The following is a 27,673-nucleotide window of genomic DNA, read 5'->3' as shown; positions in this document are numbered from 1 at the left end:
TCAGGATTAATTGGATAACAGCTGTCAAACTCTTGTAGCTCCTTAGAGGATGGTGAAAGAGGAGGAATAATTATTGTGCTATTTTCTGTGCAGACCCTAGTACATTTGGGGGAGTAGATGAATGTCTAATGATATTCTTGGTAATTAGCAATGATGGAAGAGAGAATGTTCAGGCTAGAGAAGAAGGATTGCAGGGGCTGGGTAATAGAACTTTACAGTCAATGTCCAGTGGACTGAGACCTCGTGTCCCTGTAAGAAGTAGTTAGGGTATGGCTCAGGGAAAAAGGGAGTCTGTCAAATCAGGTAAGCAAGCCTCTAGTGGCCCCAGGAGGAAATAAAAGCCAGGACTACTTGTTGATTTTCTTAAGTTCATAGGCCCCTGGCTTAGGCAATTACAGATCAGTTACTGCAGTAGCTTACTAAGTGGGGCCAAAGATCATCTGCATTAGCCTCACTTAGGGGCTTATTGGAAATGCAAATTTTTGCACTCTACCCCAAACCAATTGCAGGTGGAACCCAGCAAACTTTAACAAGATTTCCAGGTACTCTGGTTACATTCTACAATTCTGAACTTGATGTTTTAGAGGAAAGTCTTAGAGTCAGACACTCTACTAAGATCAAATGTTTGCGTTATCTCTTTAGACTATGTGACTCTGGGAAACCTACCACCTCTCTATGACTGTCAAGTTTCAAATATATAAGACAAGTGGGTGTATGGTAAAGGTTACCTGTAGATACTTCACAAGGCTGAGGCTCTAACTTGCCGCCTTAGCAACAGAAATTTTTTATCTTCATGGAATATTGTCTCTTTTACCTGTGGGACACCTCCTTCATCACCCCAGTCTTTCACATATTTATTTACTCAAGATGGTTGTTGTTTTTTCCTTTTTATGACTCCTCCATATGCATGGTTCACTCATCATAAGACCTCCTGTATTCTTGTGATTGCTTTTAATTTAGTTGTGGTTCCCAAAAGATGAGACAGTTTTCAGTACAGTTTGTTGTTCCCATGTAGTGTCAGACACAAAGTAGCTGGAGAACAAATATTTAAATTTGTGAGTGTTACTAAAATGCTTGGCTCCAGTGAGTTTTATGAGGAAACTGGTAGAAGGATTGGATTACCATGTGGTGGGAGGAAGGGAATGTAGTTACTAGAAGTCTTCTGCAACTTATGGATGAGTAATATAAGATGGGAGAGTGAGCTCTGGTGTTTGAGCACTAAGGGTCAGATGCCATGTAATTGGGAAATATACAAACCTTAGCAGAACTCCATGGGCTGAATGGCTTGCTAATAGGGACACACAAATTAACCTTTACAATGTGGTCTGCTAACTATTGAACCATCACTTGTGTTAAGAATCCCTCACTAGGGCTTAGGATTTAGGAGAAAACCTGAGCTTAATCCCCCAAACTGGAGATAGCTGTATCCCTGAAGCTTGCTGCCAGCCATCCTGTTCTATGTGACAAACTCCTGGCCAGTGACAGAGACCCTGTTTCACAAAAAGTGGATGGCACCTGAGGAACTATGCTTAAAGAACATATGCATACACATACACACACACAGACACACACACACACACACACAAAGACACACACACACACAAAGACACACACACATGGAATACTTCCTAGTATCACCAGGATAGACATATTATAAAGCTTAGAGACACTCTTAGTTTTTGTTTATTTATCACAGACAAGGTTGTAGACCCCTTTGGGAAATAGATGGATGCTCTTCCCAGAAGAAAAACAAACAAGCAGATATTCCCCTCCATTGACCTTACCAATCACTGGATACCTGGCAAGGTTACTTTCAGACCAGTTTATATATGGAATATAAAAACATCCACTGAGAGAAAAAGTAGGTAATGACACTATTATGTCTTCCCCAGTCCTGGCATTTTATAACTTTGGAACTAATAGCAGTTAGCCAAATTAGTAAAGGGAAAAGTTAGGTATCATATCAACAGGCTAGTCATCTCTTTGCCCCCCATATCTGTCCTGTCTCTCCCCCTTCTCTCCCTTTCCCCTCTTTGCTTTCTCCCTGCTTTTCCATTTGCATCTTTTCCATTGCAAACATATGAGGTAGTAATTCAGTGTTTTCTATAGAGCATGGCATAGTAGAACATTCTGAGTATAATTGGAGCACAAATGTAACTAATCAAAATATTATCATGCCAAAAGATGTGTGAAGCATTGGGAGATTTAAATATATATGTATTTTAGTTCCATGTCATTTCAGTTTTGAGTGGTAGATACAAAGGACTTAGCCCAGTTAATGTCAAAAACAGTTTGGGGTCTGACAGTGTCTCAGACACCCAATGTTCTTCACTCTTCATATGGTAACAGCTTGCCAGTTCATTATATTTTTACCCTTTCCTCCCACTCTTTGTTCCTCTTCCTACCTGTACCAGCTGTCCAGAATAAGACCATTTAACTCCAGGGAGTTTGTGTCCATTCCTTGGCACAAAATATAACATGCCCATGAGTGGCATAAAGATAGGAGCTAAGATAATAGTGATAGTAGTGGCAGCTGCTTAGGTCTGAATCCCAGTGCTGGTGTTAACTGTGTGGTCTTGAGAAACTGTCACTGTTCTTTGTCTGTTTCCCTTTTTGTAAGAAATGGTGATGATAGTAACCACTTTGTACGAGTTATTTTAGATGAACTAATGGAAGTAAGTAAATTGGGTAGTAGAATGTGTTTAGTATAGTTGGTAAAGAGAGAAAGGAATTCTTGAAGACATAAATATATACACACATGTGCATTCACACATGCGCACACAAATGAACACACACAGGTACACATACACAAACATGTATACATACATATGCACTTATGAAAAATGCCCTTTCTATCCTCACCTTCCTCAGAAAGTGCTCAAGACAGCAGTCAGGTAAGGTATGCTTCCAAGTAAGTCATGTGTTCTGGCTTATCAGTGATTAATGCTTTAGTTTCTGTGAAATTGTGTGTGTGTGTGTGTGTGTTTGTGTGTGTGTGTTGGGGGTAGGCTGTAAGTTTATTATGAGAATATATATATATGTGTATATATATATATATACACACACACACATATATATATATATATATATATATATATATATATATATATATATATATATATATATATATGTGTGTGTGTGTGTGCTTTATATATGTGCTTTGTATTTAGCCCTGCCCTGAGACCTAATCTTTTTAGTCTTCTCTCACTACTGGGTTTGTGTCCTTTTCTTCTAGTGTTTTACTCCTCCTGACTCAGACCTCCTTGTCTGTTTTGTCATTCCTTCCCCTCCCATCCTCTCCTCCTCTCCATGTCTACTTTTCCTTTTCTCTCTTTACTTTGTTTCCTTCTTCCTTAATATTGTCTCTGAAGGATAATAGTAAAGGTTTCTTAACTTTCTTGTGCTTAGGGGAAAGACCCAAGTGCCTATGAACCACAAGCCTGGTTCTGCTTGAGTCAAGGTGCAGAACATGAGTTGCAGGGAGCCCCTTCCATCATATATCAAATCCATTCACCCGGTGTACTACATTTTTAAACATTATCCACACCTCCATGGATTACCAGATAACAGTTTCTTAGAAAATTGCCTTAACAAATCTGCATATGAAATGCATGGATCCCAACTTCCTGGTCTGAATGAATGATTACAGAAATACTTATGACTTATTCCCACAAACTTACTGACAAAATGTTCACAATGTGCAGTTCATTTGAAATTTCAGGATCTGTTTTTCTTGTTTTAAATACATATCATGCATCAATTAAGCGGTAATTAACACCCTTCCCCCATTTGCTGGTATATTCAAAAGGAAGCCACTCTCTTTCCCATTTTTGACACATGGTAATTAGAGTGCTTTCACAGATAATATGGGTAATGCTGAAGGATATGTTTGTTACTGTGGCTATTGGTTTACTGTCATATTTTTGACCAGCTTAATGGTGATAAGTTTTCATGACAATGCCAGTTACACTAAGTGGTCCCCTTATACATTTATCTTCAAGTGTGACAGTCCATTGTGCCTTTGACTGTTTTGCTTTGTTCCCCATTACCCACCCACTTCCCATTGCTTTGGGCCAGACAGCTTAATATCATCAGTGTGAACTTTAATATTCAGTCTCATCCAAAATAGCTACAGTGGACTCATGTACTGCTGACTGTAGGAACCATGGTATAGAAGTAACTGCTCTATGGACACATGTGATAGCCATAAAGGGTAAGTGAAATTTGTGGAGTTCGATGGCTTGGGAAACAACGATTTCAGGAAGGGCATGGCCTGAGCAAAACCTGTGCACCTAGGATGCTTTGGTGTTATCCTAGTTTCTTTTATGTGGCAGTGATTAAAACACTATTGCTAGAAGCAGCTTTGGAGAGGAATGGGCTTATTTGGTTCATACTTCTGGTCATAGCCAATCATTGAGGAAATCAAGCAGGAACTTGAAGCAAAAATCATGGAAGAACACTGCTTGGTGGCATGCTTGCTGGGCAGTTGCCATGGAGATGAGGAGGGAGACAGGTGACCTGAATGCCTTATTAGCTAAAGAGGGTAAGGATAGGGCAGTGTGTCTTATTCTGTTCCTTAATAGGTTCCTTGTTTTCTTTCTTTGTAAGGGTGTATCAGTGTGTCTGTGTACATGTATATTTATGTGTGTGTATGTATGAGTGTATGGGTGTGTGCATACATGTGAGTGTGCATGCATGCATGGCTAAGGCAGTGTGTTTTATTTTGTTCCTAAATAGGTCCCCTGTTGTTTTTTTTATTTTTTAAAGGGTGTGTATGTTTGTATGGGCATTTGTGGATGTATGAATGCATGTGTGTCCTGTGTGTCCGTGTGTATGTGTGTGTGTGAGTGTGTGTGTGTGTGTGTGTGTGTGTGTGTACAGATGCACACATGCAAAAGCCAGAGGTTGACCTCACACACCTTCTTCTATTATTCTGCACTTCCTTTTTTGAGGCAGGGTCTGTCACTGAGCCTGGGGACTTCCTGGCCTTAAAACCTTTGGATCCTTAGGTTTCTGCTTTTCCAGTTCTGGGATTAAAGGCATGCACGTAGGTGCCAGGGATCCAAACTCCAGTCTTCATGCTTGCACAGCAAGTACTTTATCCTCCACTGTTGTTAATGTTCAACCCCAATAAGCCTGTGCAAGGAAAATACAATTCATTTAACATGAAATATAAGCTCTATGCCTCGATTGGGCAGATAGATCACTATACTACTGTACTCCCCTTCTATGAAATCCCTTGTTACTTGCAGTTCCTTCAGGTCACTTGCTTTTACTCCATCTTCCTTTCATCTCCTCTTCTTCTGTCCTCCTCTCTCTCCCTTCCTCTCCTCTTTTCTCTCCTTTCTCCTCCCCCTCCCTCTCTAAAACTTCCAGCTTTACCTTCCCTTCCACTGCCCAATCACAGACTTTAGCCTTATATTTTACCAGTTTAAAATGGGAAGAAAATTCACATGTAGTCACCTGAGTATGTGATTCACTCCTTGTCCAAGGCAGCCCCTCTGGGGGAAGCAGAATTAGTATCAAAATACACACAACACCAGGGCAATCCACAACATTCCACCACATCCCTAGCCTCTGATTCTTGGCTAATTTTGTTTCAGTCTGGTAAGCTTTCTCTGCTGTATGGAAAAAAATCTGGGATAGGGGGAAAGCTAGAAAAGAAGCTAATATTGAGAACCTCAGAGGCCACAATCTCTGTCTGGGCATGTTTTAATCAACATTTCATGTAATCCTTGTGAGTACAATGTAAAAGAGTTTTCATAGTTATTTTGAAGAAGAGGAAAATGAAGCCAAGATAGTTTAAGAGACCTGCTAGATGCAGTCCAGGGAAAAGCAGTGTAGATGAGATTTCTGTCCAATCTTCTGATCTTATAAATTCATTTAGTGCAGAGCAAGTGGCTTGTTCAAGGTCACATGACAGTGAAGCCTGAGACTCTTGACTTGCTAACTTCATCCCCGTATTTTGGTATGGGTGACTCTATCTTTACTTGACTCACACAATTTTAGGCATGTGTCCCCAGATTGTTCTGCAAGAGAGAAAAATAGCTAATGTTGCCTCCAGGAAACTAATCACTCCAGGTATTTTAAATGTCATGTGTCTCTCAGGTCTACACCCAACACAGAAACTGGCACAGCCTGACCTTTGACATATAGCTCAATCACCATGAGTCAAGACCCTAGCTTTTGTCTGTGTATCAGTAACTCTTCTTTAAAGCAGGGCTAGCATGATACTGCCTCATTGGAATACTAAATGGTGTTTAGACTAGTGCTTGGTACATAGAACGTTCTCAGCGCCACTCCCCACATCAGTACCATCTGCTGCTTGCTACTTATTATAAAACCCACATTCTGAATCAAGTACTGTTTATCACTTAATATTTGCCAACCTAAATGCAGAACTCCTGTACATCCATTTCAACATACCATTTTATAGATAAGGACACTGAGGGCTGGGAACTTTCTCAAAGTCACTTCTGTAAGAAACCCGGAAGGGAAACCAGCTGTCTGATAGAGATCCTGGACCCTCTCCATGCTGCTACAGCTGCTTGGCTCTCAGCAGCTCCTGGGTCTCTGTCTTGGTCCTTTTTGCCTTCATAGGAGGCACATGGAGCTGGCGGGCCACCTGCCTGCAGGGACCACTCTGTGTTCTTGTTCTCAGAGCTACAGGCCCTCAGCTGCCAGTTGCTGGAGCACACTCATGTAATCTTAATGAACAATGTGCAAAGCCATTAAAAACTCAATTAGGACTTTCTTTTTACTGCCGACGTGAGGAAATGCAATCCTGAGGTGCTCATGTGTAAACACAATAGCCGCCATCTGCTACTGAGAAGCGTGCAGCCTCCAAAAAGGGTATCTGTGTGGCAGACACATCAGTAACAGGGCGCTTATTGAGGCGTTATTATGCACGGAGTGGGAAATGCAGAATTTATGGCCAGCCAGAGAGTACTTCCTGGTTGAATTCCACGATTTTCAGTGTTATGTGTAATAACTATGAAGAAACTAATGCTGTTTTATGTTCCTTATCACATTGGTGCATTTTTTTTTAGGGGCAAAGGAAAAGGCTGTATTTACAGTCTTCTTCTTTCGTGTGTGTGTGTGTGTGTGTGTGTGTGTGTGTGTGTGTGTGTGTGTGTGTATTTTCACTGATCTAGGCATAATGACTGGCTCATTTTTGATCTCTAGGAAACCGACAGCCCTGGGATGATATTAATTATGCCAACCTGTTGATCAAAAGGGCCCCACTGAGCTGTTGCAGAACAGGGCTCTCGTGCTTGAATAATCTTAGAAATGGCAGGCCTGGGATCAAATGACTCAGGGATACAACTTCTTCCTTTTATGGAGGGTGTGGCCAGACCTCTCATGGAGGGGCTACTGGTATATCATCTCATATCTCCTTAAGACACCACACCTGCTTTTGCAACTGTTGTGGATTTCTGTCCCTATGCCTTTGCTCACTCCCTTTTAATTCCGACCACCCAGGGATGCTTGTTATTGGCAGCTCAGTTTACAACATCTTGCCACTTTGCTTTATACTTTCAATTCCTCAAATAAAGGGACCTGAGATACAGTACAGGTCTTACTGAGGAGCCTGAATAATAATGACACTGTTGTGGAAATATATATCTCAAAATTCTGTTGGCTCCATAACCCAATTATAGCTTATTCCTTCTAAAGAATCCCTTTGTGTCCAAAATGAGTGATCCTGAGAGTTGGAGTCCCTGCAATATAGCCATGGCCATCCTGGCTCTTTCACAGTGGCTCTACTCTCTCCTAGATTCTTGAAATCCTGAACATTCAGTGCAGCTGGGAGAAGAGAAGAGGCCAGTCCTTTGCATCCTTGCGTGCATGCACATTATCGCTTGAGGCTCTTGATAGAGCTGTTGGTACAGAAGCCACGGGCGTATTTGGGGCTGAGATCTTCGTGTCTTCTGGCTCTTAGGTGGTGCTGAGGCTGTCAATGAGGGACCATTAACTAGGAAGAGAAGATGATGAAAGATGTGGGCATGAGAGGAAGCCAGTTGCTAAGGACCGCACATGGAACAGGTGCACAACATACTCCAATGGCTTTGAAACTGAATCTTGTAGCCACTGTTAACACTGTAGGGAGAGTGGGCATTTCCTCCATCTCTGCATCCAGGGTTGTATATGAGGCTTCAATAAATAGGATCAATGCTGCATCCTCTACAGGATTGGTTGGCCAATGAAGCTAGGGTGACTAGAGATGAAGGCATGAGCCAATAGAGGGAGCCTTTCTTAACTTCCTCTGCTGTGGGGGTATAAGAGGCTGCCCATACATACCTAATGGTGGGGATTGGCTGATGGCCAAGGCACTGAGTATACATGAAAGTCATCATACAACCTGGGACAGAGAGGGTCCATCGCATTTCACTTCTCAGGCTGTCGCTCTTCTTCGAGATAAATGGTTGCTCTGTGTCAAAGGCAACCCAGCACTCTTTGGGAGACTTGTGAGCCATAAGCCCTCTGTCAAGGAGATCCATCAGAAGAAGCTTGCGTATAGACTAGCAGTGGCAGGCATGGGTGTTGGTTCAGTCTCAGCTCTGAGCCTCAATTCCCACTGTTTCTTCCTTGCTACCTCATTGGCAGCTTATAATAATTAGGTAACTTCTGTAATAGGGAGACATCTTTCCTTTTACCATCAGTTAGTCACAAATCATGAAGGAAGGTTCTTCACACTCTTGACAACTTTTGGTTCACTTCCGCTGGATAGTAACCCAGGAGTTGGCTGAATCTTCTGATTAGTAGGTCACTGATAATCTGACCTTGGTTTTTTCTGTCCTTGTCATCTGGCTTCCTTTTAAAGTCTTTTTCTGTATGAACTCATCCAAATGCCCCTCGTGGTCATCCCAGAGGAATAGGTCTGTCTCAAGGTATCTGAATTGGGTTAGAGATGGATAACAGGGCTTTTTATGTTTGGATGTAGGGTGTGCTGGAAGCCCAAGTTGGCATCAAGACTGTTATTTTCTATAATCCAGCTTTGAGGGAAATTGTATAAAGGTTTTAAATATAATCTCCCTTCTGTGTCTACTTGTAAATTAGTTCAGAACCCAAGAGACAAGGTGTAAATGGTCTGTACTGTCTAAAACCCCTACAAGATGTGGATAGCCAAGCCCTTACTAACTTACAGATCTTAAGTCTTTTTGGTATCACAATGAGCAAGGTGACTTATGGCCACTGAAGTGGCTCGTTTTGCCTGGGGATAAGGGGTCTTAAGATTTCATTCAGAATGAAGATTTTAGTGATCACAGTAAGATTTCAAAGCGATGCTGGTTTTCTAGATGGAAAACATTTATCGCAGCATTACTTGAATTTATCTACTGTGTTTTATGAGACATTTTATTCAGTAGAGTCATACAGCTTTTAAATCGCTAAGTTTAGCCTTCCCCCTTGATTGTGAAATCCTCTTAGATATCCTAGCTGGTGCAGGCTTTGAAAAGCTGCCTGCAGTGATGAGGACTCACTTTGTCTCTGGGCAGTTGATTTCATCTTGCACACGTTTCATTTGTTATAAACTCGGTGGCATAAAGAGCTGAGATATGCCTCTTCATGGTGATGGATCTGAATCTTGTTCTTGGCGAGCTTTATCAATTAGCCAATGCTGTATGAACACTTAGGAGAAAACCCATGGCAAACAACAGTAAACATTGATTCTTACACACATGGATCTGTGCATTGATTACAGGTTGACTGATACAGGTTAGATATGTTGACCACATGGCTATGCATCTTGTTTTCAAGTGGTGGAATGTGGCTCTTGACCCATGGCTTATCTGTGTATGTAAATTCTTGATCCCAAACCAATTGGGACACCAGCTTCTGTGTCTCCAAAAAAAAAAAAAAAAAACAAAACAAAAAAACAAAAAAAACCACAAGAAGATAAGCCTAGCTATAATGGCAACTTTAAGCATCTGTTTGACTTCTATTAACAAGTCACATAATGGAGCCCTGGGTCAAGAGATAGCCTCTGGTTCTACAGAGAGAACTGTAAAGTCAGGGCCAAAGGGATTGAATCCAGAAAGGGGTGAAGAATAAGAGAGAATTTCTATTTGTCACAACAGTGGAAAGAGGCTTACTCCCATCTGGAACATGGCCTTTTGCATGTTTAGAAGCAGTTATACTTTCTACAAATAGATAACTAATATTACTATGAGTCTCTGGGGGCACACTTTGTTGGGATTTATTTCTTCAGATATGCACTATTTGTGTATTGTCTCCTTTAATATGGAATCTCCCTGGCTGAGTGCAGAACTCCAGATGGAGCCTGTTCCTTCACAGGACCGTCCTATATTGTAGGGGTTCCATCTGGGCTGGGACAAGCCGAAGCTTTTATGAGCATTTCACCTGTAGAGACTGCAGTTGACTCTCCTGCTGGGTTTTTAACTATCAAGGTCCAGCATTTAGTTATAAGCAATCTACTATGTAGAAATGCTACGTGTACAATACTAGAGATGTGTCTTGTATAGTAGTACATGTCTCGTTCTTCTGATACCACCACAAGTAGGGATTTTAGCCCCTGGAGTAGAAGTCCTCACAACTCTGACAGGGGCTATGACTTCTTCAGAGTCAACCTGACCTTGTCATCTAAAGGGAGTTCATTTCTATCCTCCCTTTTTGGTACTGTGTATGAATATGACAAGGACATTTTCTCTCTTTGTCTTGTTTGTTACCCACTGTGGGTCTCTAGGGTCCTTCATGATGGTGAATAGCTCTGGAAGAGCTTCAGGCCAGAAAGCCCATCTTCTTCTACCAACCTTGAAGGAGAATGATACCCACTGCATTGACTTCCATTACTACTTCTCCAGCCGAGATCGCTCCAGTCCGGGAGCCTTGAATGTCTACGTGAAGGTGAATGGTGGTCCCCAAGGGAACCCTGTCTGGAACGTGTCTGGGGTCGTCACTGAGGGCTGGGTGAAGGCAGAACTTGCCATCAGTACCTTCTGGCCTCATTTCTACCAGGTATGACACTTAACCTTGTTCTTTTTCTAGTGGAAAATAATTACATTCCTTTATATCCCTGCCTTTCCTAGAGTGGATAGGTCTAAAAAGAACCTCATTAGTTCTCCCTTTCAACTCATACTGAAGATGACTTTCCAGGGATGCAGAGGTGACCTAGGACAACCCCTGCCTCCCTGGAGGTCATCAGGTAGAGATAAACAGTGTCAGCACAGCAGCTTGTATGTGGCTCCCTAAGACTGGAGGAATGCAGGCACTGAGCCTCTTATAAACTAACAATTGGACCTCACACATGAAAAGGCTGAATTCAAAGAGAGAAGCTGATGAGTCAGGTAGAGGCTATTTGGCTGGAAGGGCAATAAGATAGCTTCTAAGAAGAGAGGACAACTAGACCCAATTTGGAAGGCTGAATTAAAATACACTGGAAAGGGTGGATGAGGCACTGGAGATGTTCCGGAAGTGGATGACACAGGAGAAGGAAGCGAGGATGAGTGAGAGATTTTGAGGAATTTGGAAGCTAAGTTCTCCTTTTCTTTTTGCTTGTTTTGTTTCATGCTTTTGTTACTATTGTCTGTTTTGGGGATTTTTGAGACAGGGTCAGCATTCTGTAGTCCAGAGTATCCTAAGACCAAAATGCATTGCCTTCCAAGTGCTAGAACTTCAGATGTATGTAAGTAATCATGCCCAGCAGAAACCAAGTCCTTTAAGGATGTCTGCTGAAGAGATACACAGGGAACTGAATTTACAGAGCATGTACGTCATAGGGGTCTGAAGGCCAGGCCAACAAGCGGGTCCTATAGCCACTGTGGTTCACAACTACTGGTAGGGATGAAGGGATCATTTTCTCCTAATTCATTGTGGACCAACACTTCTACAAGCCAAAATAAACTATGTCATTGCAATGCCAAACTGCTTTGTTGGCTTTCAACCCCACCCCCATTTGTCCAACCTATCCCAGTGTGGATGGAGAAACAGGTTGCAGATCTGCACCAATCAACAGAATGTTTTTGGGGGTACAAATCCAGACAGGTCTAAATCAAAATTACTGGGAAATTTTCTTTAAAACACACCATGAGTTAAAATCCCCACATCATGGAATCAACCTGTGTTTAAGTGTGCCAACCAATGCCCATCTTAAAGTAAAGCTACTGTATTCTGCATTTACCACCGTCAACCATTTTATATTTTCATCATCCGATGAGCTCCCTTGCACCCTAAAGGTTTTCAAGTAAGAAAATACCACAAATCTGCAACTGGGAGAACCAAAGGGTGGTGGATGAGTGGCCAGGGCTTCTTAGTTGGCCCTGCATTCCACACACAGTGGGTGGGTCTTTCAGTCCATGGGGTTAGGAATGCTTTTCTCTATGGAGCTTGCTTGTTTACATCAATGAGGGACCTTCAGCCCTGTTTTCTTCTTTGCATTGGAAACTGAAAATCAGAATTTAATACTCAATTACCTTCAGTACTTAGCCTACATTTTTTGCCACATCTATTTCCCATTTCATCTCTGATGAGTTGTGATTTGTTTTAGAATGATTGCATTGTCCTCTGTTAGGCACCCCCTGTAATTCCTCTAGAATTAGAGGGGAGAGAATGATGATGATCCTGGTGCTGATGCTGATAGTGATGATGATGGTGGTGGTGATGATGATGATGATACCTACCATTTGTTGAGTGCTTATGTTACAGTCACAATATAAAATATCCTGTCAGAAATGCAGAGTGAGTGTGGGGAAAGACAGGGCCTAGTCTTGTGGTAATGAGTGTGGACTATACTTGTTTTACGTCAGGTGGAACCCTACTCCCTCTGTGAAAGCAGCAATGTCTTACCAAGAAAATTGGCTGAAAAGGAGACTATAATAGTTTTAACATGTGTGTCATTAACACAGGGACACGCTTTATTGTAGATGTGTTGTAAAAGGTGCCTTAGGCCTCATTATATTTTTTATCTTTTCTCCCCTCGGGAAGATGTCTATAAGTAGTACCAGGTCCACAAACCTCGATCTGGCGTTCACAGTGTCAGATATATTTCAGAGTTCACAGTCTTTGCAATTTACAAGGTTATAACATTCTCATGCACTGTGCTCTGTGTAAGCAACACCCATCGTAGGCTCTTCACGGTGCTGCGGAGCCAAGTGTACAGATAAGCTGACCACAAAATGTATGCATATTCACAAGATATGGTGTACATTAAGGCTGTATATGGTATCTGAACAGCTCAGCTTAGCCTCTATCACCAATTTACCTTATAAAAGGCTCATAGGACATAGCTTGCTCCAGTGCACGATGGGTGACCAGGTTGCCTTTGGGGTGTGTCCTTCTCTTTTGTACCTATAGGGTTTCATGGCCAAGGCAGACCTTCTTTTTGCTATTTCTTGGGAAGAACTCATACTAGTAGTCATATGAGATGCTCTTTGGTGAAGGTGAAGTGTTCCAGGCTTTGAGTAAGCTTTGTGGTCCATTCAATCTAGGAAATGTAGTCAGCCAAGTAGGGTCCTAGGGAACCAGAATGAAATCTGGGCATTGGTATTTAATCTACTGTCTGCTGTGGAAATTTGATGTTAACTTGCTTTTAGCATCTTCCCATCTTAACATAGAGCTAGTATTCTAGCGAGTAGTATCCCAGTTTCCTGGCCTATCTAAGATAGCCCTGCTTTATTCCTCTTGTCCCAGTGAATTCTTGAGCATCATGGGGACCATTTGGATTGCTGGATTACACAGCGTCTATGTCCATAGAGGCTTACATCCTGTATGTTGGTAGAAGGAGATTTGGCTTATCCCTATTGTGCTCCAGACAGAAAGTGTTTGAGTTTAGGAAGCATTAAGGTCTCTGTTGTCATTACCTAACTCTGTAATTGTGCCATGTAAGCAGACCTCACAATGTGAAAGTGAATAGATGTAACTGTTTCAATCAAGGTTTATGTGTAATGATAACTGATGGCCCAAGTTGATTTCCATGCTTTGGTTTGCTGAGCTCTGATGAGGCTGAGGCTGAGGCTGAGGGATATATTATAGAGTCCAACAGCACATAGCAAGGTATCAACAAATTCCCTGGTCCCCAGAGTGTCCCCACTTTACTGCTGAGTGTGAGCATTTGCATCTCCATAAACTCACAGATACTCCCAATGAGGCCTCGAGCTCCAATCAGACCTTTTCTAGAGCTTGTTATGATATAAAATAGGGCTATGGCTTGAAGTATCCTAAACCAGATAATTGCTACAGAAAAAGGACTTTCCCACCATTTGCCCTGCTCTGGGTTGGAAATTGAGGAAGAAAGGACATTTGATGAGCTCCCATTTCTGTGGCCCTGTGGTAAACCTCTTTCTGTAGTTCATGTATCTGTACCAGAGCTCCCTTTATTTGGTGGCAGCAGATCCTAGCTTCTAGCATAAGGGGCATTCGTGGTAAATCAAATTTCTCATAATCCTGTTCAGGTTCTCCAGCTCTGAGCTTGATGTCCTGTGTTTTGAGGATGTGCTTTTCCTATTCCTGGAATCTGCTGTTCTCTAACTGTTTAATGTCCAGTGATCTATCCTTTAGATCCCAATAGTCTTGATATAAGATAGAAAGAGGGACAGGATGAGTGCCTCTGTAGTCTAAGCTAGATTCCGTATAAGGAGGCTTGTCAGGCTTGAATTGGTTGGAAGGAAGAATGAACAGAAATAGAAGGAAATGGAAGAAAAGAGGAAGCTATCTTTAAAGAAAGAAGTGTTGTGCTTTGGCCTATCCTCTCTAGCCTCTGTGCCTTTCCTTAGGTAAATAACCTCACCAAGAGAATTCTAAACAATTTCCTGCACCCTCACATTTCCTTGGCCCTGAGCCTTATAATGACAAATCACTGGGGTGTTGAGTGTGGCACTGTGGAAAAAGCATATGTCACCTCTGTGCACACTTAGTCTTCCCAGACACTTACGTGGCCATGAGCACAGTCAAGTACACACATGCACAAATTTCTGCCTCTACCCAGATTCAAATACACATACTCACAGGAGACATAATGAGAAAGGGGACCTCCCAAGAGACACAGAGACAGGAACAAAACAGGTTTTTGAAATTTTTCCATACTTCAAGCTCCAGTCCTGTGCATAGAGCTGGTGGACTGAGTCAAATTCAGTTTCCAGCATTGCTGGGTTTTGAACCTCATGGGTTTGTGTATTCATTTATTAAAGTCATATTTCACAGTCCTAAAATTGACTTTAGCTCTGTAATAAACAAAAATGTCATCTTTCATATTACTGGGCTTTCGACTGCTGGGCTATCAGCAGGGCCCCAGGTGAGAAAAATCTCTTTGCAGCTCCCCCCACCCCACCCCACCCCACCCCACCCCTGCCTGCCTCCCAGGGGAAAAGCTGATTTACTGCCTGGGAGACCTGATGCTTCTGATCTATGCTTCTTTCCAGGTGATATCAATTCTATTTCATATTTTAGTGGTTCTGAACTTTTCTGCCCTAATGTTTAGGGGGTAGAAATCAAACTGTTACTAATTTTTCAGCCACTGGCTTGGTCTTCCCTCCATTTGCTGCCTATGTGAAATGGACCTTGGTTCAGCACAGAGAAGTGCCCCATAGACCCTTGAAAAGAAGGACTCTCCTGATATTATCGTAAGTCTTCCCCAGAGCTCAGTCCCTTTCTCAGGATCTACCTGGCAGTTGGTACCCTACATGTGATTTTGAAAGTAACAATTCAGGAGGTTTTTTTCACAGCAGCATACCCTCTCCCCGACCCTTTGAATCCCATCCTTCTCCTGTCCCACATGAGATGTCTGTCTTTATTATACAGAAAATACTCTTCCTTCGACCTACGCCTCTCTGAGCTGGCCTTGGGGAAGAATGCCCCTTGATTGGACTCTAAGCAATCTTGCCCACAGTACCTCTGGAGCATTCTTCCTAAGAAGGACTCTGATAAGCCAATGTTTTTCTCTTATCTTTTAAGAAATGTTTGCAGCCCTTTGAAAAATTTGCTGTGTTTTCTGCAGAAGGATTGCTAAAGATCAGAGAGAAACCCCGAGTCTCTTAAGCCATGACCTGACACGGTGACTGCCTTCCCCCAAACATGTATAGCAAGATTTTTTCCCCTGGAGTTTTTATTTTCTTTCTTTCCTGGAGTTACTAGGATTTGACCATACAGAGGCATGTTTGAACCAGTCTGCATAGGTCCCTACCCCCTGTCCCCTACATTTGCTTAGACCTAAGTCAGCTGTAGTTAGTTGACAGTAGGTTCTATGCAGCAGTCTTGAGGCTAAACATTGTGCTTTAGAGGTCTGTGAGATACCTGGGTCAGCTCTTCCGCTCTGATTTTTGCATCCAGGATCCCCCTTCTACAACTATCTTTTCCCCTTCGGGGCATGTGGTTCACTTCAGTATCACACCCCGCTTCATCCCTTCTGTCCCTGCTCTCTAGAGGCATCTGGCTCTAGAACATTCTCATATCTTCCTCTATCTCTTCTCACATCTTCTTGACCAAAGATAGCCATTATCTCTGTCTTGACAGCTGCTGCATGGGTCTTTCTTTCTTAGAGGACACTGCCATCCTCTCGAGGTGTCTGTACTTAAGACCTAGCCACTATCAACATCTTCCATACCAACGCAGTGTGGTGGGGCAGTCATTGCCACCCAGGGCAACAGGAGTGGAGGAACCGTCTGAGTCAACTCTGAACATCTCCCATGCCATTTAAGAAATTCACACGAAGAGATTAATATTGTTCCTGTTTTATCTTTTTATGACTTGTTATATATCCCATGTGCCATTTAGCTTTCAATATTTTTCATACTCTTGGTAACATAAGAAACATATCATGACATAGTTATTCAGATACATTGTATAGCTTTTAAAAATTTGATTATTTTTTGTTTTCTAGCTTTAGGAAATTTGAGTAGAAAAATGTATAAAACTAAGACTACACATTTTGGTTCACTGGCATTACACTGTAATCTACCTTATGACTTTTTTTTATAGATCTATGAGCATTTGAATAGAAAATTAACACATGTATAAAAATATACATTTGTTGTATTGTTTTTTCCATTTGATTGATCAGAGACCAAGACATAGGATGAAACCTTTAGATAATACCTTCTTTTCCACTATCATCATGTTTCTTTCAAGTCTTCTGTTTGAGTTTTAGAGACCAAGTTAGATTACTTGATGGCTTATATTTTCCATTTTGGTTAAAATTCTTTGAAACATTCACATTATTTTTAGAAAATGCTGTTTTCTGCTCACTTACATTTTTCTTATCGTGTCTTTGTTCCACTTGCTATTTGTAAGGTTACTAAGTCATTCTGCCTTAGGTGTTTATCTTACTGTATACAATTCGATTTTGATTGTTTAGACAGTCTGGGTGCTTTCCTCTATTTTAACCCTTTTATTTTTATTGTCAAAACAATTTTTTTGTATTTGTTATTTTTTGTTCCACAGTATGAATACCTTTTTGCTATTTCTTTTGAAATATATTTGCTGTACATACTCTATTTTCTTTTCTTTTTTCTTTTTCCTATTGACTTTACTTTGGTTTTTCCATTAAATTATTTAAACACACACAGATAGATACCTGGCTCTTTATGAAGAGACTTCTGTAAGTGCAGGATGAAGGAGTTGTATTCCTCCATGGTCTTCTGTTTGTTTTAGCTTATCATGATTCCACATGTTAGTTCTCTCTGACAATGCTGCACTGTTTTAGGAAAGCTCTTTTTGAGAGCAGAAGCAGCTATCTTGCTGTGTGACTGTCACCCCCTCATCGTTTCTCCAAACTCTCAAATTTCACAGATAAAATTTACCACCAAGAGAACTGCCCCATTCACAGCTATTGCCATTTTCTTCACTTGCTCTCTTAATAAGAGCTCCAGGGCCAATAGAGAACACTAAGCATTGGGTCCACTGGCCCGAACAACATGATTTTCTATAGAGATTTCCTGTTGATCTCATTACCCACTATATTGTCCAACCACGGGCTTGAGCTGAGTATTAGAGGCAGGACAGAGGGTTCATTTTGGACATTGTCAAGTTGGTAGATACGGAAAACAATCACAGGCTGAATCAAAACACTGGCACTGATACCTGACTGGCTTTGACCCACAAATGACTGCTTCCTATGATCTGACTAATAAAGGGTATGGAAAATCAGAGGCATATCTTAGAAATTCCAGTGTGGTAGAATCAAAATAAGGGATGAGGTTGAAATAGAAGCCCATAGATGTATGTGCCCAGATGGCCATATAATAATAGCACTGTATTATAAGGGGGATGTCCCATTGGGAGGTAAGGTAGAAGACTTAAAATATGTTCATAACTGTTACATACAGATTGCATGTGAGGCAACTTTATATGTGGGTAGAAATTCTCAATTGTGAGCTGTTTTGATGATGGTGATTGGTGTTCTAACTAAAGACTTAGAACACAGAGCTGGGCTTGGCATTACCAGTGATTTGGCAGTGGTGGACAAGTGAATGTGTACAGTCAGATGACGAATAGAGGAAGCCCAGAATCCAAAGGGATGGAGAAGAAGGACTGCCTATAAATGCATGATAGGATGGTCTCATATATGGGAAAAAACAAAATGTGTAGTTTCTGCTGAGCCCAAATAGAGACCCAGAAATCTGTGAATAGTGACATTTGTAATAGGATGATAATAAGAAGTATAGAAGACATTTATTGAGAATGCACTTTGCAGATGATATGACAGTATTCATAAGCGACCCCCAACATTCTGCCAAAGAACTCCTACATCTGATAAAGTCCTTCAGCAAAGTGGCTGGATACAAAATTAACTTTAAAAAAAGTCAGTAGTCCTCCTTGATACAAAAGGTAAATGGGCAGAGAAAGAAATTAGGGAAAGAACACCCTTTGCAATAGCTATAAATAATATAAAATATCTAACTAAGAAAGTAAAAGACCTATGTGACAAGAAACTCAAGTATCTAACATTTTAAATAGGATATTAATTCTTTCCACCTGAAAGTTACCTAACATGGTAGATACCGCATTTCTAGGTGCAGGCACTAAGACTCAAAACAGGAAACTCCTGTACCTGCAACTCAAAAATAGTATCCTCTTTCTTCTTTTATAAAATTATAATTTTTTAATTTGTGAATTTTATGTGTACATGTATGATTACACCCCAGCAGAGGACATCTCTCGTGACTACAGTTATAAAAGTTTATGAGCTACAATATGGATCCTGAGAATTGAACTCAGGAACTCTGGAAGAGAAGGCCATGACATTAACTGCTGGGTCAGCCCTCCAGCCCTACCATCTTCCTTAAAGTGAGAGAAAAGTTTGATGGTGGGGAACTTCATCACATTTAGTAATTAGAATAATAGTGTCTGTCATGAAAGCAACCTTGAGAGGAATATTTAATAAAGATTGGGATTTTTATGCTTAATATTTTATGGTGGAAGCATAGTTATTATGATTGTGATGGAAATAGTTATTAATGTACTAAGAATTGCGATTGAAGTGCACTGGCCACAGGGAAGAACTTGCTATAAAGAGGTAGTTTTTCAAGAATTGGAAAAACTAAGCCATTTATATATGTTGAGGTCAGAGGAAAAGGGGTAGGGCCTGTAAATACAGAGTAGCAAAGGAAAACCAAGAAGAGCCCAGGCTCTAGAAACTGCAGTAGGGTCAGCGAGGTACTGAAATTACATGCAGAAACTGTGGTTGGTGTGATGGAAGGTTAGGTGTGTGGGTAAGGAGTGAGAAGTCACTCTCTCCCTCATCTTCTTGAAGCGGTAGAGCTTTCTGAGATTGGGTGAAGAGAAGATGTAAGAATAGTGGGTCAGGTTTGGGATGGAGAGGGAAGGCCCACAATGGGCTTGACAAGGTTCAAAAGGAATTAGTCTTATAGAGAGAGTCACATGGTTGATTAGGAGCTTAGGCTTCTGGAGAGCATTGAAAGATCTAGAATGGGCAGACTCCAGGAACTGTGTGAGTCTGAGGAGCTGATGAGAGAGGAGGGTTGGGAGAGGATTGTACGGTTAGTGTCTGGCAGAGAATTACTGACAGAGTGGGCATGTAGCTGATTCAGTTAGGGGGAGTGTGAACTAGTAGTGTGAGAGGCACTGACTACTAACCTTGGGGCTTGCACACACACACTCATCTGTTCCCAGTGAGGGGACAGGAAAGGCAAGGGGACCTTAGTTAAAAAATTCTTGTGGAAGTAAAAAAGTTTGAGTAGAGAAGAGAAAAAGTCTTGCTTCTTTCCACTCTTGGATATAACCAAGTAGATTGCTGCTAGTTCCTAAGAGGTGTGATGAAGAAACCTGGGAAACTTTAGGAAATGACTGAGCCTGCAAAGTGCTTCCTGTGCCAACACAAGGGCTTGGGTTTGATCCCTAGCACCCGTGTAAGAAGAAGGCAGGTGTTTAGTGGCACATTCTTATCATTCCAGTGTTGGGAAGGTGGAGACTGGCAACTGCTGGCCTGACAGTCTAGCATAATGGAGAATCCCAAGCCAAGTGAGAGACACTATCTCCAAATAAACAAAATGGGTGGCACCTGAGACAAGACAGCGGAGGTTGACCTCTAGTCACCAAACACACTCATACACACTCACACACACACTCACACACACTCACACACACACTCATACACACACTCATACACTCACACACTCACACCCACACTCACACACACACTCATACACTCACACACTCACACCCACACTCACACACACACTCATACACACACTCACACTCACACATACACACTCACACACACACACTCACACACACTCATACACACACTCATACACACACACTCACACTCACACATACACACTCACACACTCACACACACACTCACACACACTCATACACACACTCATACACACACACTCATACACACACTCACACACACACTCATACACACACACTCACACACACTCACACACACTCTCATACACACACACTCACACACATCACTCTCTCACACACACACTCATACACACACTCACACACACACTCATACACACACACTCACACACACTCATACACACACACTCACACACACACTCACACACACACTCACACACATCACTCTCTCTCACACACACACTCATACACACACTCACACACACACTCATACACACATACTCACACACACTTACACACACTCACACACACTCATACACACACACTCACACACTCATACACACATACACACTCACTCACACACACTCACACACTCACACACACTCATACACACTCATACACACACTCACACACACTCACACACACTCATACACACACACTCACACACACACACTCACACACACACTCATACACACACACACTCACACACACACACTCACACACACACACACATCACAGAAGAAATCCAAACTGACTGCAGAATCACATCAAGATCACTGAGGAAGCCGAGGTATTAATACGTAGTGGCTTCTGTAATACGTTTGAAACCACAATGAGGGAGATGCCCAGGGCCTCGTTTGGATTGTTTGCTGCTGTGGCTAAGTATTATTGCTAAAAATCCAAATGACTGGCTTTTCTTGCTGGTCACCAAAGTGTGGACTTTTTGCCTAGTTTGGAAACCCAAGTCACCTGGCAGTATGGTGTACGCACTGTTGATCGATTCCGATGGGAAGCTGACACAGAGTGACTGGGGTCTGAGTGACTTCTTTAGGTGGATGCAGTCAATTGATTGTGTGAAACTGACATCAGCCCTATGTATTGCAGGTGATATTTGAATCCGTCTCTTTGAAAGGTCATCCTGGTTACATCGCTGTGGACGAAGTTCGAGTCCTTGCTCATCCATGCAGTAAGTCTATTCGTTTCTCTGGATATATTCTTTCTCCATGCAGGACTGGGTAGCCATGAGGCTGCAAGCTCCTATTCCTTCAGCTCATAGCTGTCTCCCACTCACTAACTCTTAATCCTTCAAAACTGCTCACATAACACAAGGCAATCGGTTCTGAATAAATCCATAATTTTTCTAGCCTGTTCAACAGGCAGCATCTCCGGGAATTTGTACAGACTGGCAAAACAATTCATCTGAATCTCTCTCCATTATTAAGGGAGTCTAAAGTCCTGATTGTTTATTAGGAGGATTCAGACCACTGAAGTGGAAGGATTAGAGGCCTTTCGATAGAATCTTCTGCAATTGTCTTTTTTTTTCTTTTTTAAAGCAAAACAGAACAGAAAAAGAGCAACATTAAACACGAAGCAAATTAGCACACTCTTCACCCACAGGGGGAAGAACCCCAAAGCTATTAAATCTTTAAAAATAATTTTCAGTACACTCATCAGCTCTATGTAGGCAAGGAACAAGATTTCTCATGGTGTTTAGTACTCATGGTAGAGTATCAAGAGTCTTCAGTGGCTCGCCACTCCTCCTTGAAGCTCCCTTCCATTCAGCAACACTTGAATGTGTTTCAATGAAAAGCCACAGCTCCTGTCTAGCCTGAGTGCAGGCAGCTGTGATGACATTACTCCTGTAAGTATATGGTTGGGAGTCTAAAGTCTTGGGATGCCTAGAGATCAGGCAAGCCACTGCCAGAGTTGGCTGCGGTGTCAGCTCCTCAATTTGGGAGTGCTTCGTCATAGATGCCTATCAGTTTCTTGGCCTCCATTTGGTTCTACTTAACCTCTAGGGTTTCCCCATTCTCCCATGTGGCCACAAGGCAGCTAGTGAATATAGTTTAGTTGGCTAAAATATCCATGGCAGGCTGATGTTTCTAAATTTTTAATTTATTGTTTGAGAATCTCATGCATGTAATAAAGTGTATCCTTATTATATCTATATGTCATTTCCCTTCCAGTTACCCCCCCCAGAATCCCACACTCCATCTCCCTCCCAGCTTTATCTTCCTTCCTTTCTTCCCTCCTCTCCCTCGTTCTTTCCTTGCTTGTTTCTTAATTAATTGTTGAAAACCCACAGAGTCTAATTAGTACTTTCCATATATTCCTGGTTGTTGGGTCCATCCTTGGGGCATAGAGAGCTGCCAGTGGTCACACACCTAAAGAAAAAAAAAGGACATTGCTGCTCCCCCAATATATGACAGCCATCAACTGTCAATAGCTCCCTAGCAATGGGTGGGCTCTTTAGGGAGCTCTTTCTCCATTCTTGCTAGAAGTTTAAACTGGTTAGATGTGTATGTGATTCTTATGTAGGGAACCACAAGTGTAGTGGCCATGTCATGCCCAGAGATGAGCAATTCCCAGACCCCCTCCTTATTTTCTTGCTTGTCTACTCTTTTAGTCTCCTGCTTTGTTTCCCAAGACTTTGGGGCCGAAGATTGATATAGAGTTCCCATCTACAGCTGAGTTTGCTCTTTGAAGGTTTTGTAGAATTCTGGAATGAACTCATCTTGTCCTGGCCTGATTTTTCAGTTGAGAGACTTTACTGTTTCAGTCTTGTTCCTCATTATGGAGCTGTTCAAGACTATTACAATTTTCATACTGATTTCATTTTTCTGTACTATAAACATGTAGAAAAGTTTCCATTTCCTTTAGATATTTTTCCAGTTTAGTAGAGTAGGGGTGTTTTAAAAACATGTTCATATGATTTTCTGAATTTCACTGGTGTCTGTTCTAATGTCTCCCAATTTGTTTCTCATTTTACTAAATTGTGTCTTTTCCTGTGGTAAATTTAACTAAGGGCTTGCCGATCTTTCTGAAACCCATCTCATTGTGCTATTGATTATTTTGAAGTATTTTTCTACTGCATTAATTCCAGTCTTGGTTTTGATCGTCTCTTTTCATACTTAGATGCTTGGTTTGTTCTTGCTTTTCCATGCTCATCATTAGGTTATTTATTTGAGGCTTCTCAATTTTTTTGAAGCTGACACTTCTTGTAAATGATCCTCTTAGAAACAAGAAGACTAACTTTCTAAAGAGAAGAGGTTTAATTAGCTCACAGTTTTGGGAGGTTTGAAAGGCATAACATGGGCATAGGCTCAGGTCTGATGATGGCTTTACAGAATCTGGGAGCAGTAGAGAGCATCAGACGGAAATAAAGAGGGAATGCCCATGTGGATGCCTTATCTCTGCCCATTTCTTCTAACACTAGGATTGAACTCTTAGTGTTCTACTATGACGACCTTATCCAAGCCTTCAGACATCCTGAAACAGCCAACTCTAAATGTCGCAGTCAGATTCTGGCCTCTTTGTGCCACTGACTTCAGGAATTCAACTATGGTATGAGTTTGGAAAATTAATCAAATTCGAACCACAATTATGCTATGGGTAAGGAAGCCTCCTCATGAGACATCCTGTGCAATTCTTTATGTGCCTTTAACCCACACCCCCCCATTCCTGGGCATGAGCCTCACACCAGCCCCATCATGTTGCTTACATCAAAATGCATCTTTTCATTTCTGCTACCATTCACTTGTCAGACCTTAAATTACTGTTTTATTCTAGTTTCCTGGGATAAGACCATCATGGTTTGACTCGTTAGCTTAAAGCACCTTCTCTGGAAAAAGATATACCAAGTTCCAGGTTACAAACAATGCTTGAGGGGACTGGGTCTGATGTCTACATAAGAGAGTTGTGACTCAGTAACCACCTCAGAAACAGTGAGGTTTAGATTCCCCATTACTCTTCACTATTCTCTGGGTTGTATCTTTCAGAGTGTCTTAGATGGTTCTCTCCATTTACTCATGCCTGGGAAATGTCTCTGCTGAGTAGACTTTTTGTGAAAAGGATTCAAAGTCCCCAGCAATACAGGGTTTTTATGGTTGTCATGTGTTGGATCATTGGTCCAAGTCTGCTCTACCACTAGGCACAGCCACTTGAGGAAGCAGAATGCAGGCAGTTTGACTGTTGTTACCCAAGGGGACCACAGCCTGGGCAGGTGCTAAGCCATAGGGAAGCACCAAGATACAGCTTTGGGGTGGGAAAGTGCAGAATGACATGTGGGAAAGCCAGAGCTAGCTCAGGGGTCCCTAGGCCTACGACAAGGCCGGGGCTGTGAGATTCTTCAACTCGTGGACATCTAGGTGCCTCTCAGAGTCATGCAAGTGCAGAGAACAGAGTTGAGGCCTTTGGGCTAGGGACAGCATCTAGTCCTGGGCTACGGTTGGGAAGGAAGAGGAACTCCAGCTTGTCCCAGCAGAGGTAATTGTCCTTGACTTAACAGTAACAGGCTTGGTGGTGTTTGTGGCTGGGAGAGCAGAGAGGCCTTCCTTTGACAGGAGATTAGGCTGTTGCTCTGTAGGTGAAGGCCTTTTTCATGGTCCTCATAGTGGATCCCGATGAAAAGAGACAGTCCATGGTTCCAAACAGTTTATTGTCATGGTGGAAAATGGATGCGTAAAACCATACCCCACTTCTCAGTGTATGCCTGAGATCAAATACCTTTTGCAAGGAGGAATGTCTAGGAAGGGAAACTTATTGGCTAAGTCCTCTGGGCCTTTAGGTACCTCATTAGAATGGAGAACTGTTGTGAGCCTACGTGATCATAGGATGTGTTTCTTCTATGTGAAAAACATGGCATGTGTTTCAAGCCAGGAGTCTGGCAGGGATCTGGGAGTCGTCTAAGCCTCAGGTGTGTACCCACTGAGTCTCCAAGTCTTGAATCACTCTACCTTAATAAACTTCCTGGCATGGTTTTATGTCCCACAATACATATAGTCAGGTTTCTCTTGCCTGTTCTGACTGCCCTCCCTCTCTCCCCGACTCTTGTGAATTTCATCAATATCAGATGCCCATTGGGGAATGCTCTGTATTCAGTACTGGACAGTGGTATCAGGAAATTATCAGGAAATATCTGCTCTTTTTGCTTCCATTTAACTATATATTCAAACATGTATACTCTTCAGTTTTGAGCAGTCTTCCTAGTAAACCTCTTGTCTTCCTCACATAATGCACATGTCTATTCCCATAGAGCATACTCATCTTTGCTGCCTAAATTCATTATTTTTATGCTTGGACATGGTCTTTCTGGGAGGTGACATTGTTTTTCCCCCAGCAGAATATAGCATGGTATTTCATGGGTCTATGTCCTTGGGTCCCAGTGCTCTGCGTTCTGGAAGGAAACTTCAATTTCACTATAATACCTAGTTTTGATGTCGTAGCCTCAACTGTCTTAGCTCCAAGTCCTGCTCATCACCGTCAAATGCTCCTTTCTCTTTGTTATGTCTCTGTAGGAGAGTATCTCAGGAGGACATTTGGATAGCTTTCTACCCACGAAATTCCTAAGGATCATTGGACATCTTCCCTCTTTTCACTGGGACTTCTGTGAATTTAAGATTCTCCCAATAGCCTCATCCCCCTCCTGCTGAGAAGTGTGGATTGCATGGTTATAGAATTGCTAAGAGTCGGTTACCCAGCAAATGGGCCGTGGGCTATAACTCCAAAAGACATGACCTTGGCTTTATTTCTGCATGGCGTATTGTGGCTGTGTTCAACCCCAGCGCTTAGGAGCCTTAAGCACATCCTTGCCAGAACATCCAATGTGAGTCCTGTGAAAGGGTAGCTGGAATTGGAGAAAAATCATATTAAGGGTATGTGCAAACATCGCCAGTGTGTTTAGACCTCTGAGGTACACCCACAGTTCATGTGCTCAGTGCACTCATTGCTAGCACAGGGTTTTATCCATCCTTCATCTCAACAAGCAAATTATTGATTGCGAACTATGTGTCCAAGAGCTTTCATAGCAGATCGTTAAGTAAGAAAGGGTTGGCTTTTGTGGACTTGATGCTTCATTGGCAGGGGGACAAGAAGGGAGAAAGAAATGAAAGGATCTAATACTGGATAAGCAGTGGATAATTTGGAATAATGGAATGTGCCATAGATGTGATAAATATGGGAAGTGGGACTCCTTCAGTAGTGTGCTCATGGGGGATGTCTCCAAAGACGTGGTCAGAGCTGGGACTCTAATTGTTGAAAGGATTTTGCTTTCTAGGAATTTGGGAAGGGGGCTTCTAGGAAGAGGACATGGCAAGTTTCCAAAACCAAATCCCTGTCTTGGAAAGCATTCCAGTGTTTCCAGTATGTCCTGGTAGATGGATCAGAATCAACCATATCCTAGGTGAATCTTGGGCAAGTGACCTGGGACCTCCCCACTCAGGGGCCTCAGCATCACTGTGAGTGGATGTTAGCAGGCATTTTGGGGATGGAATAGTTTTGGTTCATTCATAAAGGATATGTGGCAGTGTATGAGTTTGTGTCCCCTAGGAAGGATTGGGGAAACTATAAAAAAGAGAACATTCTAGAGCTATGCAAAAAAAGGGGTGACCTGGAGCAGTGTCCTCAAGAGTCAGTCACTAGTCACACAGGGAACAATTACTGTGCTTGTGCTCAGTGTCTGGAATTGTGAAACTACGTAAGACAACTTCATTGTCTGTCCTCGAAAGCCTCCCGTGAAGTGAATGAGACCAAAAGCTCTACACTTATATGATACGTAACAGATGGGCTGTTGCTTTGCGAGGGCTATAGTCAGGGAGTACCAGAGACTAGGTGGCTTACATGATCACAACATTTTCCAGTAACCCTCGTGGCTAGGAAGTCAAAGTTAAGGTGCTGAAGTTTTGCCTTTAGTTACGTTCTGTGTTCGAGGTTCTGGGAGATAGCAGTACTACAGGGAAACAGAGACTTGCAAAAAGGTGCTGCGTGTAGGTCTTGGAGATAATTAGTCTTATTTGACTGGTTACACTGAGAGAAAAATGCCGAAAAATGACTACTGCCTCTGAGGTGCTGACTCCAGGCCTTGGGGCTGCTTATGGATTTGCATACAGTG

General features: G+C 42.1%; 1 protein-coding gene across 19 annotated transcripts in view; it reads left to right on the top strand.

The window, feature by feature from the left end:
• Positions 1-27,673, top strand: part of Ptprt (protein tyrosine phosphatase, receptor type, T) — a 1,098,700-nt gene that overhangs the window by 372,897 nt on the left and 698,130 nt on the right. For all 19 annotated transcript variants that reach the window (NM_001108603.2, NM_001402009.1, XM_039105540.2 and 16 more), the window contains 2 exon segments: positions 10,706-10,977; positions 21,670-21,751. In NM_001108603.2, coding sequence (NP_001102073.2) covers positions 10,706-10,977; positions 21,670-21,751 — 354 coding nt within the window.

Source organism: Rattus norvegicus, chromosome 3, assembly GCF_036323735.1.
Source record: "Rattus norvegicus strain BN/NHsdMcwi chromosome 3, GRCr8, whole genome shotgun sequence".
NCBI classification, from domain to species: domain Eukaryota; kingdom Metazoa; phylum Chordata; class Mammalia; order Rodentia; family Muridae; genus Rattus; species Rattus norvegicus.
This window is presented reverse-complemented; position numbering and strand designations above follow the sequence as displayed.